The following is a 16,360-nucleotide window of genomic DNA, read 5'->3' as shown; positions in this document are numbered from 1 at the left end:
GAAGTGAGATAAAGAAAGAGACCCAAAACCTTCGCAACAAAAGAATAAAACAAAGAAAATAAATCACATTGCTCAAACTCAACTGGCTGGCAGTAGCGTCAATAAGTCTTTGTCCAAAGTACAATCACATCAGAAAACGTGCCTTTGTACTTCAGCCAACCTGATATTAAATGGGGACACAACATCACAGGAGAAAGGCCTTTAGGCAGCAGATAACACCGCGACACCGCGGCGCCGCCACTCCGAGCCGCCGGGGGGCGCTGCACTCTGCGTCACTAACGCTGTTCCACGAAGGCCGAGGCAGCTGCGGCTCTAATGAGGAGCAGCTGAACCTGCGTCGCACGAGAAGCCTTCATCCAGTCGACGATTTGACTTCGGTGAGTAGTCAGCGAAAAAAAATAATAATACGAGATACACGCGGTGACGGGGAAAGTAACGTTTTTTGGGGGTAAGTGTTGTTCAATTTGTCGCTGACGTGTTCAGATGTCCTCGCTAACTGCTGGGTGAGCCGAACAAACAGCCTAACGTTAGCTCGACCTGCGCGTATTTGGGTTTCGTTGCTAAATCTAAACAAGACCGACATGTCGAAATGTTACTTTACCAACGTCATGCTAACTAAGTTACTGTAATATGGCCTTGCTTTTTCCCCACCAAATTAAAGAACGCAATGACTGTCTCGTGTTATGTTGTGCGCCAGTTAGCTAACGTTAGCCAGTTCCCAAAAAAGATGGAAGCCACCTTTCCCAGACGCCCCAGCGTCCCCGAGTTCATAGACTGAACGTTAATAACCAGCTGTGGCCACGCGCACCGAGTCCAGCGAAACCAACTCGGAGCTCCGCGCTCCTCTGTTTTGGTCACCGTCTTGTTAACTTTTGATATCGTCATTGGTTGGAATTCAAATGTAAGTATAAACGTTCCACTAAGCTCGTATCTCGCTTCTTACGAGGACACGCGTCCAGGTTGAAACTGTAACGTCAGGTCACGTTGGTGTCGGACACTCGCACAATGTGAGCGTGTAGAAACGTGTCGTGTCAGCTAAATCAGTGGTCCCCAACCTTTTTTACCTCACGGACCGTTTTCATGTCAGACAATATTTCGCGGACCGGGCGAGAAGGTCCGACGAGGGGGGGGGGTGTAGTAGTCGTGCGCTCGTGTTTGCTGGTGGGCGAAACTGCCGTGCACGGTAAGAGGACAATTGTAAACGTGAAGAAAAACGCCTGGTGACGCGTGGGGAATATGTCAGAGGGACGAGCGCACATAATTAGGAGAAAATCCGGTCAATTTTCAGAAAAAAATATATAAGCTTTCTGTGGTGCGGCCCGGTACCAAACGGACCGGTATCGGTCCGCGGCCCGGTGGTTGGGGACCACTGAGCTAAATGACATGTAAAGTCTGCATTTTTATTTTGGTCTCTACTGTGGATTTCACGTCCAATTGAGTTACGTCATCGCGTATGCATATTATCCATGAAAACAATTGATGACAATTGAGAAGTTTCTGTTTAAGTCTGCAGATGCTCCGATAAGATTAATCCCGGAGAAGCTGTTGTTTTTAGCAATTTAAACTTTGAACGGTTTGCGTTTACATTTTCTCGTTCGAGTTGCAATTTTGTTCATTTAAGTTAATATACATGTGGTATTTCAGCTTTAAAATGTGAAAATAAGTACTTTGGAGTCTAGACCAAGCTGGGTTATAGGAATATAACATTATAGCTGCTTAAAACCGGTTAAGACACAATGTTTTTTTTGTTCATAGATTAATCACCCTCATCCAAAGATGGTTCGACCACATTTTGGACCACCTCGTTTGAAGTCCAGGTAATGTCTGAGTTATTACAAGTGACGCTCCACTTTGTTATGCTCACGATTGGTAAATCCTTGTTTAAAGTAATGTTTTGTAATCAAAGTGTTTTTTTCCTTGTGTCCTATTAGACCTTATGGAGATGGTCACAGCATTGGACCCAATGATAGGAATTACAGCCCCCACTCCAAAGGTCGAAGAGATGTCCAAGGGTTCCCGGCAAAGGCCCCTTTTCACTGGAGAGATTCCAGAGGCAGAGGACGCCCCCCCGTCGTCAAAAGAGTCCCCCTGATGGGGGAGCAAAGGGAGCCACGTTTCAATCACTGGAGGGCCCAGAATCAGGATTCCTTTCAATCGTACCCTCCCAAAATGGAACCACACCACAACCAGAGGAGGTCTCCATTCAGGCAGAATCGCTCCCCTCACAGCCAGCATCATTCATCCTCTCGCAGTCCCGCACAAGGATCCCAGAATCAAAGGGGCCCGCCTTTCCACGGCCACCCCTCGGGTCACAGATCACCCTCCCCGAGACATTTCCGCGGCCAGCCGCCTGATAGGAGGCCAGGCTCTGCACCAGCTTACCAGGGGTCTTTCAGGGGCCACAAAAGGCAGTCAGGTTTTCAACATCAGGAGCAGCGGAATCGAGACCCTCGTGGGAATTTCAGCCCCAGAGAAAGGCCCTATGAGCACTCGGGTCACGGCATGAAGCGCTGGAACGAGGCCGGAGGGTTCTCTCACCCTCACAATGGAGAGATGCATGGGAGAGGCTCATGTCCAGAGAGGTACAGGAGTGAAGCAACAGCCCCAGCTGGGTAAAATTCTTAAAGCGGAGGCCTGAAGCTGGCCCAGTCACTGGGGTCGTAATGATTACCTCTACTCTGCCCCCGACTCATGCTTATTAGAGGGAAATAATGGGGGTCTGACGTAAATGTGGTTTCACCTGCCATTGAGAGGAGTGTTGCGTCGTAATTGCCCTTTGAAAATGTACTTCTCCTACCTGTTTCACTCTGTCATGGCACTATGAAGGGGCTGAATTAAGATAACGGTTAAAAGCCTCCCACTAAACATGGCAATGGATCTATCGTTGTAATGATTTCTCTATTGTTTGATGGATGTGCAGGTGGTCATCCGAGCAAGACTCCAGGCGTCAGCGCGGTCCGGTGGAGAGGCAGGGCAGCAGATCCCACAGTAGGGAGAGGGCACAGAATGCCCCCCACCCACCCCCTTTCAGATCCCCCTCATGGAAAGGGGGTCCGTCGCCATCGTCCTCGTACCACAGGAACCCTCAGGAGAGGCAAGTGGCGGGACCCCGCAAGAGGAGGATATCAGACATCAGCCCGCCCTCGTCGGACCTGGCGCCGGAGCACGGCGTTCAAAAACAGCCGAGGAGAGAGAGGCCCCAGCTGCTCAGTATGCCCCGGCCGTTTGGTGGTAAACCTGTGTCTCTTAGGGATAGAAGTTACCTGGTTAAGAGCAGTCAGGTGCGAGCTGAGTCTCTCATGCGGCTCAGAATACCGCCGACGGTGAGACCCGGGCCTGACCCGGACGACCCCTCGTCGCGGGACAATGCCAGCTCTGTCCTTGCTATCAGGAAAAAGCGTTTCCAGTCAAATGCGGTCCCCCTGAAAAAGGTGGAGCCGAGGAGAGGCAGACCCCAACAGTCGCCCCCCGGGGATGAAAGCAATACCAGCAAGTCGTCAAGGGACTCTGACTCAGGCAAAGAACAGATGGAGTCTCGCCGGCCCGTGAAGCCACACAGGTACGGTATTTCCCTTCTAGCACTGTTCGCAGGGGCTTGGTGGTGATTAGGAAGTCAAGAAAGAATGTCTCTATGTGAAGGGGGTCCCAGCTGTGGAGAATGGAGATATCGGGATGAGCTGTATGCGCAACACTGATTCGGGTGATGAGAAAAAACAGCAAAGGTTTTCCGATGCCTCCCTGTCGTGCTGCCCCGTGTTTCAAAATGTGTTGAATGTGTCCTCCAAAGTGGGCTGAAGAGAAGGGGCTAAGTTACGCACCACACCGATAAAGCCAACGTGGTTTAAAACCAGACAAAATGTTTAACACCCTCGACGAAGAGTGTGGAAAAATAGGCGATCTGAGCTGTTGAAGGATTCCTCGGTTTGTTGAAGCTGAAGTCAGGACACGTAGTGTAAAGTGGAAAACGCGGACACCGAAAGGAATCTCCTCACTCAAACCACGGCAACACTGTTGACATGTCGGCCAACCACGGGCCGTGGAAACGGGGGCGCTTGTAACGAATGCTCAATGTTAAGTGGTGCCCAATCAGCCCACTAACGACAAAAACATGAGCCCTCCAAGTCCAATGGCATTTTGATGATGGGATGTGGAAAGCGTAATTGCTCCGAGCACTTCATACTTTGTTTTACTTACCAAGTGTAATTGCAATATCAAGATGACTAGACGAGATGATTGTCGATGACTACAAAAAGCAGAGACCAATGGAGAGGGATCTCTATGGAAGGACAAAACTAGCCACCGGTGCACCTGCCTTCATTTTACTGATTAATGAATCACCGAGTTACAGAAAATGAAGCGTTTAATAAGCGACTTAATACCCCCCCACTTCTGACAAATATTTTTGCTTAATACAGAACACACAATCAGGAATTTTTATCAAATGTGTATCTACATCTGCGCTCTAGAGTACGGCCAGATCTTTGTGTTGCACAGAAGAGGGGAAGACGCCGCTCCGTAGCACCTGACGTTTGAACCGGCATGTCCAACTAAAAGTAGCGTCACTGCAACGCTCACCCCTAAGTACTGGAATGTCTTGTCTCTGAAGTCATGAGAACTTCAAGGCAATCGTGTCAGCGCGTAAAAGTGTTGATGACATGCACCGGTAATTGGATCCTGTAGTGATACATATGTAATGTCAGCGACTGCATGGCTGCAGTAGAAAAGACCTCAATTGGCTCATTTGAAATGGCTGAAAAGATACTATCAAGCCTCTGAGAAGAAGAGAACCACGACACATCAAGCTCTTCTAAGAGCGACGCTAATGTAAAAACGGACCAGAGGGAACAGATTCAAAGTAATCGAACAGTGCTGAGGACACTGAAATGTAATATTCAGAGGTGCACATCACATCGTATTCCGTCTGCGGCCAAAATCTCTCCCACAAACCGTCACAACGCCCCAATCGCCCCCCACGATGTGAAGACATCGACGATGAGGGACAAACAACGTTCTTGGTCAATTCTCTGCTCTTAACCCCCGGGGCTAACCCGACATTGCTGCACCAAGATTTTTCCAACAGAACCCCCTTTTATTACAACCCTGCCATTTCCTCAAGCATTCCCCCAAACGTAGGACGAATAGGAGATGCAAAGGAACTCAAAGTCTTATGGGCTCTGCAAAGCCTCTCGTCAGTCACCTCGAAGCCTGGACTCGTTCATGGGCCGATAAACGTGGCCGGATCATCTCTGAAAACCAGCGCGCAGCCACGACAAAGGAGCCACTAAGCTGACCGGATCCCCGACCCGCCCGCACACAGATGACGCCGGCTCTTTGGGACTCAAATCTCGCGAGACCTGTTTGGATGGCAAAGGGCGACGGCGACTAACTAGGAACGACCCCGATGGCGAGGTTGAGGAAAACAAAGCGGTGTGCTTCTGAGAGGGATGATAGAAGATATGGTGATGTGATCTAGGCCGATATCTAAAAGGTTGTCGCCCAGGATTTGCCTGCTCTAACGATCACTGAGTAACTGATGAGGGCTCAGATTGATTCAGGGTACAAAAATAGGAGAGTAAAGAAGCATGGACATTCCATGGTTTTTTTTGTAAGTACCCATATGATGTGTGGTTTTATGATTATTTATCTGCCTGCCAAACAGTGCTGTTCATTACTGGTTTAAATTGCATTACATCTAAGAATTGAGCTGATCTTTTAACCACTGATAGCTCTGCTGTTGTGATGTGAATGTCTTCAGGCCACAGCGGCATGGGCCTCACGTGCTGCTGCTATGGGAATGCTGGCGTCATTAACACGTCCTTTCGCCGCCTCTCCTCAGGTCGTCTTCTCCAATAGAGAAGCGGGACCTCGTGGTGTTGTCCCACTGGCCTCCCGGGCCGAGCTCCTCCAAGGACTGCTCGCCTGCCAAAGAGCGCAGCCCAAAGAACGGTACGTTGTTTCTGTTCCCCCAGTAAACAGTTCATCAACACTGTACACTATTTGTCTGCAAGGAATTGCGTAATTGGTGCATAACAAGAAACTGTAGAAGGACATAATGGGGGGGAGGAAATTTACAATAGAACAGAGGTCTTCAACAGGTGGTCCGTGACCCCCAAGGGGTCCGCAAAGGTACTGCGGGGGGGTCGCAAAATCTTTGGTTGATAAGATAATTGTTTTAAACAATTTTTTCCCCACAAATGTAAATGTATTCAGAATCGGAATCAATTTATGGTCTTTAAATACACATTAACATGAATCCAACATATTGAAGCGAATGGATAAATTGATGGAGAAGACGTTATCTGTCAGTGCGCGACACAAATTCAGCTTCCCTCAGCAGCTCTCAAGCTGGGCACCGGTTCACTCACAGCTCCTTTCATGCGAATACGACAGTGCAGGCACCAGCCAATCAGATCGCGTTTATGCTCGCGTCTAAAGAGCGTGAAGCTCAAAAATAAAAGATGGCGGACCAATCTCCGTAGAATAGGGGGTCCCTGCTCCACCTCGCCATCAGTTTGGGGGACCTTGGCTTGAAAAACGTTGAAGACCTCTGCAATAGATCAATTCAAAAACTTAATTTGAAGTTGTTTTTTCCAGACCGCAGTCCAGATCCAGATGCCACACCGAACAGCCGACTCTCGAAGACTACTGATTCCAGATCGTCGCCTGAAGACCGGAGACCAGGCTACATGGACAAGAGGATGTTCAGGTACATTGCATACAATTGTTTTTTTTCTGAGTGATGGAAACAAGCTCATAGTTCACTAAGAAGTGCAGTGGTCCTGTTTCTGATGTTCCTTTACATCTTCGCAGGCCCTTCAATATGGTGCAGGAGAGCTACAGACCCGGGAGGCCCTTCAGGAGACCAGGACAAGGACCCATGCAGGTGAGCCCTTATTGAGCCCCATAACATAATTCACAAAGAACGACGGCATTAAATCCGGTCAAAGATAAATCTTTTTATTATTGAGTGAGATACTTGCACATTTAAAAAGTGTAGTCATTGTCAGTTTTGCAAAAGCAAATATGAGTTAATGAAATGTTTTCAAACATTACGTTATTTTAAGCGGCGTTGTTTCATTGCTGTTTCGGAGTTGAACTCAACTTTTGTAGCTGTACAATGTAGGAGGGTAATAAGGTATTATATCATTTTGTTTGACAGAGGCCGCGGTTCACTGGTGGCCCAAGGAAGACGGGCCCCGAAATGTCAGGAAATATTAGACGGCCGCTCATGGTATGGCGCACGCTCCTCTGAGCTCACTCGCCTCTTTTCGGGAATGTGAAGCGACTCTGCTTTCCAAATGACTAACCTTGTTTTTCAAATTTGTCTTCATAAGGAGAGCCTAGTGACGCGTCCCTTCCCAAATCAGAGGCCAGTGTTCAGAAAGAGCCACTGCATCATGTCCAAGTACCGCACCATGAGGGTGATGCGTCAGCGCGTGCCGTACAACCGAGGGCCCAACCAGCAGCGCTGGTGACGACCTCCGGTGACGCTCACAGCTTGCAGACATGATACTGGCGAAAGTTAACCACCATCATCGTCTCTGCCGTGTGGACTGCACCAGACCGTCTCACTGCACCACCTGCCTGTATATTGTAGAAGTATTGTCGCTTGTATTTGTTTTCTGGTACTTTTTTCATTTGCATCTTTAAGGTATTGCAATATTTCTTTTGTAACATATGCCATGGCGTCCCATCTCTTTTCTTGTGTATAATCACGCCTGTTACGTTCGCACTGTTCTTTTCAATACGTTTTTTTTGGTTGACCAGCAGGAATCAGTTTTGTGAAATCCAGGAAACGTTTACTTTACAATCTAAAATGAACTGTTTCTGAAGATTAATCACCTGACATGTCCTGTTTGAGTAATGGGGGTCTTGATTAGACGCCGCTTGTTTAATGACACTTAGCGACTGCTTGTAAAACTTGTATAATCACATGTTCGAACTTGAAATAAAAACATATTTAACAAGCTCTTTTTGAGGTTTTTCATTGCTTTCAGATTTTGAAAATGGACAGTTTTTAAGCATCATGTTTCTGCGCATGATCCTAATAGTAATTATTTTTTTAAATAATTGCTTCGACAGTTTTACTCCCAGCAGACACACTGACGATGGGATTGAAACATTCATTCTTTCAATTAATTGTTGGGTGTTTAAAACGTCATCAAATGGTTAAAAGAAGTAATCTGTTTTTCTCCAACTTAAGTTAAAAAAAAAAAAAAAAAAATCCCCATAAAAATCCACTACACTTAACTGACAGTCAAATAAATATTTGTTCTCTGTTAATCGTTTCTTGCGTAAAAACCGAAGCGTTAACCTCTTAACACTCTTTGGGAAGCCGTGTCGAAAGGTTTCCGGTTAAAAACGTCTTGCATAATCGCGCTCCTGCATGTCCCTCTTTTTAAACACGCCACCTCCCCTCGCCCTTCAGCCTGCGACGCCCTCCTGCTCTGCCCCAGTGATATTTGTGAGCAGAGAGGAGCTAAACTTAGCGCTGACAGCAGGCCCCAGCCCCCCCCACCCCCTCAGCCCCCCCATGTCCCCATCACAACATACCACGCAGACCACTGGGTTACAATGGAACCTTCCCTCAGATGCTACCGCGTGTCTCCAGCCAAACAAGGTGAGCGTTCTCCCGGATCACCGACAATAACCTGGTTTTTATTATCTGGGACTGTGCTCTTTAATTTGCATCGGCCCCCGGCGTGCGTCGCTAATTGGTTTCCCCCTCTGCTGTTGCGTGAGAAGAAACCGCTGCCTCTAGTGTTCCCCGCACATGCGGTTCTCCACACTTTGCTAAATCTCAGGTTGGTCCACCAACTGAAGATCAGCAGTTAGTTGATCTCGTTCATTTCATCTCGCCGTGACGTGAGACTGAGCGTCTGTTGTTTTCTGCTCCTCTGACTTTCATTCGTAGATGTAAACTTAAAGACTACAGGGGTTTTCTGTCTTTCACTCCCTACACTTGTGTTCCCCTGTGTCACGATGGGCAGCTGTACCTCAGCCCTCGTTCCCGGTAAGCCCCGCAACTATTATTGTTACAACTATGTGTTGCAGCATACTTTGAACCACTACCATGCTTGAGTGCTGCATGTCGACGCAGGCCGTAGGAACCACGGCGATGTGGGTTTCGCTGCTGTGGAAATGGCCAATGTTCTCCACAGGGATTCCAACGGGTTCTGGCTTCTGCAAGGTGTGATTTAACACTCGCTCTGTGTTTCCCTCAAAGACACTGAAGAGGTTGATTCAGTTGTCAATCGGCCCTGGGAAGTATGCGTTTTTACTTGTAGAGTTCTTAAGATTTACTTGGCTCACTGGAGGGAAGCGCGTGCTGTGGTGCGTTTGTGTCCTATTTGTCCTTGGGATAAATTTAACTTTCTTTCTTTTTAGCTTTCTCTTACAACGGTGAAAGATTTCTGCCGTGACTTCTTACTTTAAAAAAACAACATTAGGTTAAAAAGTTCTCGTCCTTTGCTTTGCAAACATATTTGCTGACTTTTTATGTACTTAGATTGGGGGAAGTAGCGTTTAGATGTCTCTTACTCATCGGATGTCTCAAACTGGACTTAACTTACAGGAAACACTCGCGATGGAGGAGGGAAGGAAAGAAAACCAGAGTAAGGAACCGGATTCCTTAACAACTCAAGAAAACTCTCAGGAAACACGCCGAAATGGGCCCGCGCGGCATGCCAGGGTAAAAGAACAAGTTAACATCTTTACGCTTACTAAAACATATGTTTTACATTTTTTCACATTTGTTGTTTTGCTGTCGTCAGCCGGTAACGTTGGCTCATCCTCCGCAGGCAGCCGGGTCCATGCAGGCCTTCACCTCCCTGTCACCAAAGGCTCTCTCCGCTGTGCTCCACCAGACGGCCCGTCCCGGCCCCGACTCCGGGGCAAGGAGGGATCCCGGCCCCAACCCTGACTCCGGCCCCGGGGCAAGCAGGGATCCCGGCCCCGGGCCAAGCAGGGACTCCGGCCCCGACTCCGGCCCCGGGCCAAGCAGGGACCCCCCCCACCTGGAACAGCTGCAGACGGAGCTGAGAGACCTGAGGGACCAGTTTGGGCGGATGAAGAGTCAGCACAAGTACGGCTTATTGAACGTGATCTGTGTCTTCCTGCCCGCCGTGTTCACTGCACCTCTGCCTAACTGCACTAATTTGAAAATAAATTCTTTTGCTCCAGCAAGGAAATCAAACTGCTGATGAGTGAGCTCGACGAGGAGAAAAAGATCCGCCTGACTTTGCAGGTATTGCAAGGGGAAACAAAGGAGTTCTAGAGAATATCATTTTGTTTCTTCCATGCTTTTGTAATTTTTAATAATATATAATAAAGCCCTGTAGCTGTTGCAAGCTTTAAGGTGACAACTTTTCAGCATTACGCTCATTGTTTGATAATTGTTTCGTTTTAGATGGAGGTTCAACGTATGAAGAAGCACATGTCTAAATGAGGGCAGTGGAGAGCTTCTTCCTTATCAACGACACGTTGAAAGTCCTGCTGCACACTGATGAACTATATTTTTTTTAGAAAAATCCACCTTGCTACATTTTTTGGGGTCGGCCTAAAGGGCTGAACGTTTCAATGATGTCAAATAGTTTTGTAATGTTTGTAGGTGGATTCTTAATTAATAACTGCAGCATCTGAAGGGTGCCCATCCTGTAATGGGGAGAAATGCCGTTTGAGTCGTCTTGAGGTTTTTCGTAAAGAGGAGAATGTGTTTTGTTCCCACGGCTGTTGGCACGAGTACGCATCGGACTGCAGAACGCGCTTTCAATCCTTTGTCCGTCATCCGACTGTGTGGAAAACGGAGAGAGGGGCACATATCGATTTGATCAGCGATCGCTAGTCTATGATAATGTAACAAAACCGCTCTTATTTTAAGAGCATTTTACTTACTAAAAATGTGAATTCGCCTTTTGATCGTATAAAAAATGTTTTGACCAAACAGTGAATTCATCAGTTGTCTGTATGCATGATTGGTTGGTGAACTCATTTAAAAAGGTCTCCAGATATTGACATGACATTTTATTAGTATAAAATTGCACAAATAAATATTAGTAACTGGTGAGGGTACACGTGAAGGGTCCTACTGAACATAAGTGCAGTACTTTTTATAGTACAAGATAAACAGTATTGTTTTATGGCACTAATTAGACACTTTTCACAACAAAGCTTTTTGACACAGTGTCCAATTAGTTTTTCTCAGAAGTTGGAGTCTTCACAGGGAATCGGCTTGAAGGTGACCTCGTCGTTCTGCTGCAGGACGACGTCATATCTACACAGGGGTCTATGGTGAAAAAACAAACAAACGTAAATATAACTTGACATTTTGGAAAGACATCACACATTTTGAGGAAACCTCGGGGCGCACACCTCTCCTTGCGTTCCAGATGCGTGAGACGGATTCGGAGAACACTGAGCTTTTGTTTCGCCTTCAACGGATTCCCAGTGGAGAATTTCAGGGACACTTTTTTCACTGACTGAATGTCTCTGTCAAACTGCGCCAACAACCTGGTCTCTGAGTACTTCTTGAACTCTGCTGCTTTGCTGGTGGGACAAAAAGACACATTGCTGAGAGAGAGAGAGACACACACACTGATAACAGGCGGGCAATGATGAGTCATACTGGAGTTTTCCACAGAATAAATGCAAAATAAAAAGTCAAGACTCACTGGTCGATGGTCGCCACCGCCTCTTCGCCTTTACCGTGAAGCTTAATTGTGATGTATCCAAAACGCAATTCCTTGTTCCAAACCATCACCTCCACCCTGTAGCCGGTCACTAAGAGACGCACAGTCGTTATTTAACAAAATGTCAACCATTTTATTATATTTTATGTACACAAATATATGAACTTCCTTTCAGAAATGATGAAATATGTAAAACATAACTGTTGCTGCTTAAGAAAACAATATTTATTCCAAATTATGAATCTCAATTATGTTTTTAACATCTTTTTTTAATAAGGAAGCATTGATAAGAGGGGCTCTTATCAATGCCTAAAATACCTACACTATCCCTTTAATACAAAAGAAATGTCAAGTTCATTTTGATTATGTCTGAACTGATTGGAATTTCCACTGTTAAGAAGAGTTGTAGTAAATATAGGAGTGTGTGTGTGTGTGTGTGTGTGTTACACTGGACACACTGAAGCAAGTCGCACTTACTGCAGAAAGGAGATTTTGCATTTGTGGTGAAGAAGGTTTTTGTTTGGCCCAGCCTCAGCAGGACATCTTTCCACTCGGTCACATCGTAACCTGGATTTGAGATAAACGGCTGAATCAGGTCCAGATCCATTCACGTCCCCTTTAATTATTCAAACAATAGCGTCGTTCCATCTTTCGTCGGGCGTTGTTCGCCACTATGGGAGGTAATTAAAAGCACCAACCAAAGACGGGACATCCGGCAGCACCAAAGCGGTCACAGCTCAAGCAGTCGCCGCTCAGAAAGTCCTTGTAGGAGGAGCAGGGATAGACCCTGCTGGCACAAGTCCTATTCAAAGAGTCCAGGAGGAGCCACACTGATCTCTGGTGGTCGCATTTAAAATAGGCTCCTCCTGCAACCGGGGTCAGACAGAGTTCCATTTCTTATGATACACATCCCTGTGTGTGTGTGTATTTATTATTGAGCTTGTCCATCATTTTACAGACCGTACCAGAAAAGACGGTCTTTGGACAGCCGGGTTGGTCCGCCCCACCATTAGGATAGAAATCAATGTGACCCAGAGGTTCTCTGAAGCCCAGGGCTGTGAAAGTAAGAACATTAACGACAGTAGAAACTTACATAACAAATTCAAAAAATATTTTGATACAGTGTTCCAGTTCAACTGACCGTCCATATCTGTGTGCAGGACATCTACAAACTGTGCGTCTGAGGGGTCCAGGCGGTTCTCTGGAGAAGACCCAGTGAACTGAGGCCCGGCTGGATCCAGAGCTGCAAACATCAGTAGATCTCAGCAGAGCTTTCGAGTTTATTCTGAAACCCAACATTAGCTGATGGGATCTAGAAAGCGGCCGACTCTACATTGGGATGACTGGTGGATTCATTAAAAGTGTGTGGAGTAATTCATGGTGTCTCCGGCCCAGATGGCCACGACTCAAACCTTCTTCTCAGCTCCGACTCTGCCACTGTTCTTAGGTGCTTGTCATATTAGCGTTGTAGGAATTGACTGATTAACATAAAACCCCTCGTCGTAAATCGTACCTACTCTACCTGTCGTGATCACCTGACGAGACATTTCAGTGAGATAAAAGGCCCCAGCATTAATTGGTTTCTTTGAGGAATGTTCCGTGTGTTTGAAAGCACGCACTCTTACCTGTAATTCTTCCAATTGACCCGTTCATGTTGGCGCCCACGAAGCCCGACAGGTGAGCCCCGAGGCTGACTCCGATCATGTGGACGGAGGCCAGGGAGGCGCCGCGTTCCTGCGGACGGTTCGGGCCATTAGTCGGGTGACACGCGACACACATCGGCGGGCGCAGAGAATGTTCGAATACCTTCATCATTTCCACAAAAGCCGTGAGGTTTTCGGCCGCCTTCCGCGTGTTCTCCACGGCCTTGAAGTAATTGACATTGGCGGCTCCGTGGTTCCAGTCCACCATGATGACGTTGTGGTCTGCCCTGGCCAGCAGCAGCTCCGTGAGATTCTGGATCCACGCCGGCGGAGATCCAGTCGGCCGGAACCCATGAATGACAAAAGTTGTCGGTCTGGACACGTTAAACTGGGGATGTTTGGACAGGTCGGAGTGGGACACCAGTGTGCCACAGGTGGCGTTGTGCCTGGTGTACAGCAGCAATCGGAGCTTCAGGCTGGTTCCGATGATGGCGTGACTGAGATCTAGATCTGTGAATTCTTCGCATCTCTGAGCTGGAAGTGAGAGTGAGAAACACGGAGGGGGCACAGGGAGATGCATTTGTTTAGGGGTGACGAAAGGAATGCGCGAGACATTCAGTCATTTTATTCCGATGCCTTTTATGTTTTTTGGGACTTATCATCCAAAGTTCCTGGCTTCATTAGGTGACATCTATGACACATGGCGTCATGGTGGTTAAAAACGAAACGCATGTTAACACACGTTAAAACGCAGCCTCGCCCACAAGACACACACACACACACACACACACGCACACTCGTCATAAACAAGTTCAACTGGGAAGCAACACTGAGATTTAGGAGTGGAACGGACACACTTGTAATGTGGCTTTCTGGGGTTGGTGGATAAATGAACAAACAAAAATGCTGACATTTCAAGAGAATTGGTGATACATCTCGTCATGGAGCTTAGAATAGCGCTAGGTCATCCCCAACCAATCACATGGAAGGTGGTGAGTGGTTGAGATGTTGCTACGCTAAAAAACCAGCCAAAAAAATGATCAAATGGATGGATTGTGTGTGTGTGAACAATTAAGATTGTTTCTGTTTCTTTTTTTTGCTTACATTTTTTTTGAATATTTGAAAATCGAAAGCAAAAAGTAGCACTTTAGTCAATAAGTATGTCACGTCCTGCATGTTTAAAAATAGCCATCAGCAGTTCTTATCAGCTGTTGCACAATAGATGTGGCTTCCCACGTACTTCAATCACGCACATCAAATCACGTACATCAGCTGAGGGACGTGTGTCTTTAAATGACCACAACTTACTCAGAGGTGTCTGTTTTCCCAGGAAATTCTAGTTCCTCAAATGTTTCTTAGTGGAATACACTTATACGAGTGAGCACTAGAATCTGGTTGAAATGAGGCTTGAATGTCCACGATCTGATTTCAACGTCTTTTCAACCGGCTGAAATGTGGTTCCAACATCAATCAACATCAAAGGCCAATTTGTTGATGATGTGTTCGGTTGTAACAAAGTTGAAAGAGAGAAGATTGTATCATTAAGATTTTCATGCTTTAAGGACATAATCAGTTTGGGGAGTTTGAAACATCACTTTTAAATACATCACAGATCTTCGACCGGCGGCAGCACGAGACAAAGGAACCAGAACGTTTTAAGACTTCAAAATGGAGGAAGCGTAAAGCCTAAATCAATGCTGCGATGTGCAGATCACCATGTGGAGATGGAGCCGATTTTGGGCATATAGAGTATCCAGATTCAAGTGACTCGGAGCCACAAATTAAGTTCCAAATTTCCAACGATTTAGAAAAATGGTCTACAAACACAAAACAAACACACACAAATGTAAACTGTACACGTTGTGTATCCGATTTTAGAGTAAATAGTCCCGTATGTTTGCCTGTTTGCAATAATGGATCAATAATGTTTTGTTTGTCGCCTGCGGGTTTTTACAACCGTTTTTACAACTGTTTCATTCGTATCTCCTCATGGTCTTCAGATCCACGGTTTCTCTTTGCAGCAGATGTCGAAGCAGTTCACTTCGTTTGTCTGCATGTTTGCCACCTGCCACCTTGAAGTGACAACTAACATCTACCTGTTGGGTGCGCATTGATATGGAACGCTCGGGTGAATGTAAACAGGCGTCCCAGCGAGCATTTTTCTATTGGATTTGTTTTTTTCAAAAGTGAATCAAACTGTTGGACGTCCTTTCATCGTAAACCTCGAACATAATTTAGTTATTTTTAACGTCTACAAATAAGACATATTTAAACATCTTCTCAACAGAAACACTCGCTGGGATCGACGGAGGCGACCGCGCGTTGGTGCATCTGTTCTTTTTCATTTCAAAGTGTCCTCTTTGGTCTTTACCTTTGCATATTTGAACGGTTATCGGCAGGAGCAGGAGAGTCAGATATTGCCACAGGAACATACTTTGTAAATGATCTGTAGGCAGAGTTATCAGTCAGACCGTAAAAAAAACCCCAGACAGACATTACATGGCACGTAGAAATAAGAACAGAAAATGCGCAACAGGTATCGACACAGGTAGAATACATGCCCGAACACGTGGGACGGGTTGGAACCACAGGCTGTAATTAGTTTTATATTGTATTGGTCCGGCAAGAAAATGTCACGAACGCAAAGGTAAGAGATTAGTTGATCATCTACTTACCGTCCAGTGGTGTGATCGAGTCAAACAACTGCAAAATCTGACGTTTAAGCTCCACCCACAGCAAGTTATCTCAGCCAATGATTTTATGATTGCAAGCGAAACCAAACTCCGCAGGAATCTTATTTGACTTCAACAGAAACGTCGCGTTCCCTGAGTGATCAGTTCACATCGTGACGCGTGACGGAGGCTCACCTTTGCCGCGGGATAATATTCCCTATTGTGGTTGGAGGTCCTGAACATTTCGACACATTTGTTATTTCCCATCCGCATATAAGCGAGAGGAGGCTCACCAGCATATAGCCGCACCCCTGCGCCCGGGTCATTGTGTTCACAGGTGGCAGCATTCCTGGGAACT

General features: G+C 46.5%; 3 protein-coding genes across 12 annotated transcripts; 2 read left to right on the top strand and 1 right to left on the bottom strand.

Annotated features, from left to right (window-relative positions):
- The first annotated feature begins 162 nt into the window (after nt 1–162).
- LOC120821580 (uncharacterized) lies at nt 163–7,969 on the top strand. Its single transcript, XM_040180304.2, has 9 exons — nt 163–377; nt 1,756–1,817; nt 1,932–2,582; nt 2,921–3,559; nt 5,837–5,946; nt 6,595–6,706; nt 6,811–6,883; nt 7,160–7,231; nt 7,335–7,969. Exons 1-9 carry the CDS (start codon nt 171–173, stop codon nt 7,473–7,475), a joined length of 2,067 nt encoding a protein of 688 aa, XP_040036238.2. The 5' UTR covers nt 163–170; the 3' UTR covers nt 7,476–7,969.
- Nucleotides 7,970–8,459: 490 nt separating this feature from the next.
- On the top strand, nt 8,460–10,942 carry LOC120821588 (uncharacterized). 5 transcript variants are annotated; one of them, XM_040180321.2, is made up of 7 exons: nt 8,520–8,620; nt 8,746–8,804; nt 8,915–9,013; nt 9,575–9,691; nt 9,801–10,084; nt 10,183–10,246; nt 10,409–10,942. In XM_040180321.2, the coding sequence occupies exons 4-7, from the start codon at nt 9,587–9,589 to the stop codon at nt 10,445–10,447; spliced, it is 492 nt and encodes a 163-aa protein (XP_040036255.2). In that variant the 5' UTR covers nt 8,520–8,620; nt 8,746–8,804; nt 8,915–9,013; nt 9,575–9,586; the 3' UTR covers nt 10,448–10,942. The 5 variants fall into 5 exon arrangements, with proteins under 5 accessions (XP_077962864.1, XP_040036252.2, XP_040036255.2 ...); XM_078106738.1 differs by lacking the exon at nt 8,746–8,804 and having other exon boundaries at nt 8,460–8,620; nt 8,991–9,013; XM_040180319.2 differs by lacking the exons at nt 8,746–8,804; nt 8,915–9,013 and adding an exon at nt 9,055–9,190 and having other exon boundaries at nt 8,521–8,620.
- Nucleotides 10,943–11,007: 65 nt separating this feature from the next.
- On the bottom strand, nt 11,008–16,347 carry lipia (lipase, member Ia). Of its 6 annotated transcripts, none has more exons than XM_078106734.1 (11): nt 16,006–16,347; nt 15,702–15,776; nt 13,494–13,864; nt 13,313–13,421; nt 12,829–12,930; nt 12,653–12,742; nt 12,386–12,553; nt 12,165–12,254; nt 11,670–11,778; nt 11,371–11,544; nt 11,008–11,284 (listed from the first exon to the last, which is right to left on the bottom strand). In XM_078106734.1, the coding sequence occupies exons 2-11, from the start codon at nt 15,760–15,762 to the stop codon at nt 11,200–11,202; spliced, it is 1,359 nt and encodes a 452-aa protein (XP_077962860.1). In that variant the 5' UTR covers nt 15,763–15,776; nt 16,006–16,347; the 3' UTR covers nt 11,008–11,199. The 6 variants fall into 6 exon arrangements, with proteins under 6 accessions (XP_077962860.1, XP_077962861.1, XP_077962862.1 ...); XM_078106735.1 differs by having other exon boundaries at nt 16,198–16,347; XM_078106736.1 differs by having other exon boundaries at nt 15,892–16,013.
- Between the last annotated feature and the right edge of the window lie 13 nt (nt 16,348–16,360).

The sequence above is a fragment of the Gasterosteus aculeatus genome, chromosome 7 (assembly GCF_964276395.1).
Source record: "Gasterosteus aculeatus chromosome 7, fGasAcu3.hap1.1, whole genome shotgun sequence".
Taxonomy (NCBI): Eukaryota; Metazoa; Chordata; class Actinopteri; order Perciformes; family Gasterosteidae; genus Gasterosteus; species Gasterosteus aculeatus.
Note: the sequence above shows the minus strand (reverse complement) of the source record. Positions and strands in the feature narration are given on the sequence as shown.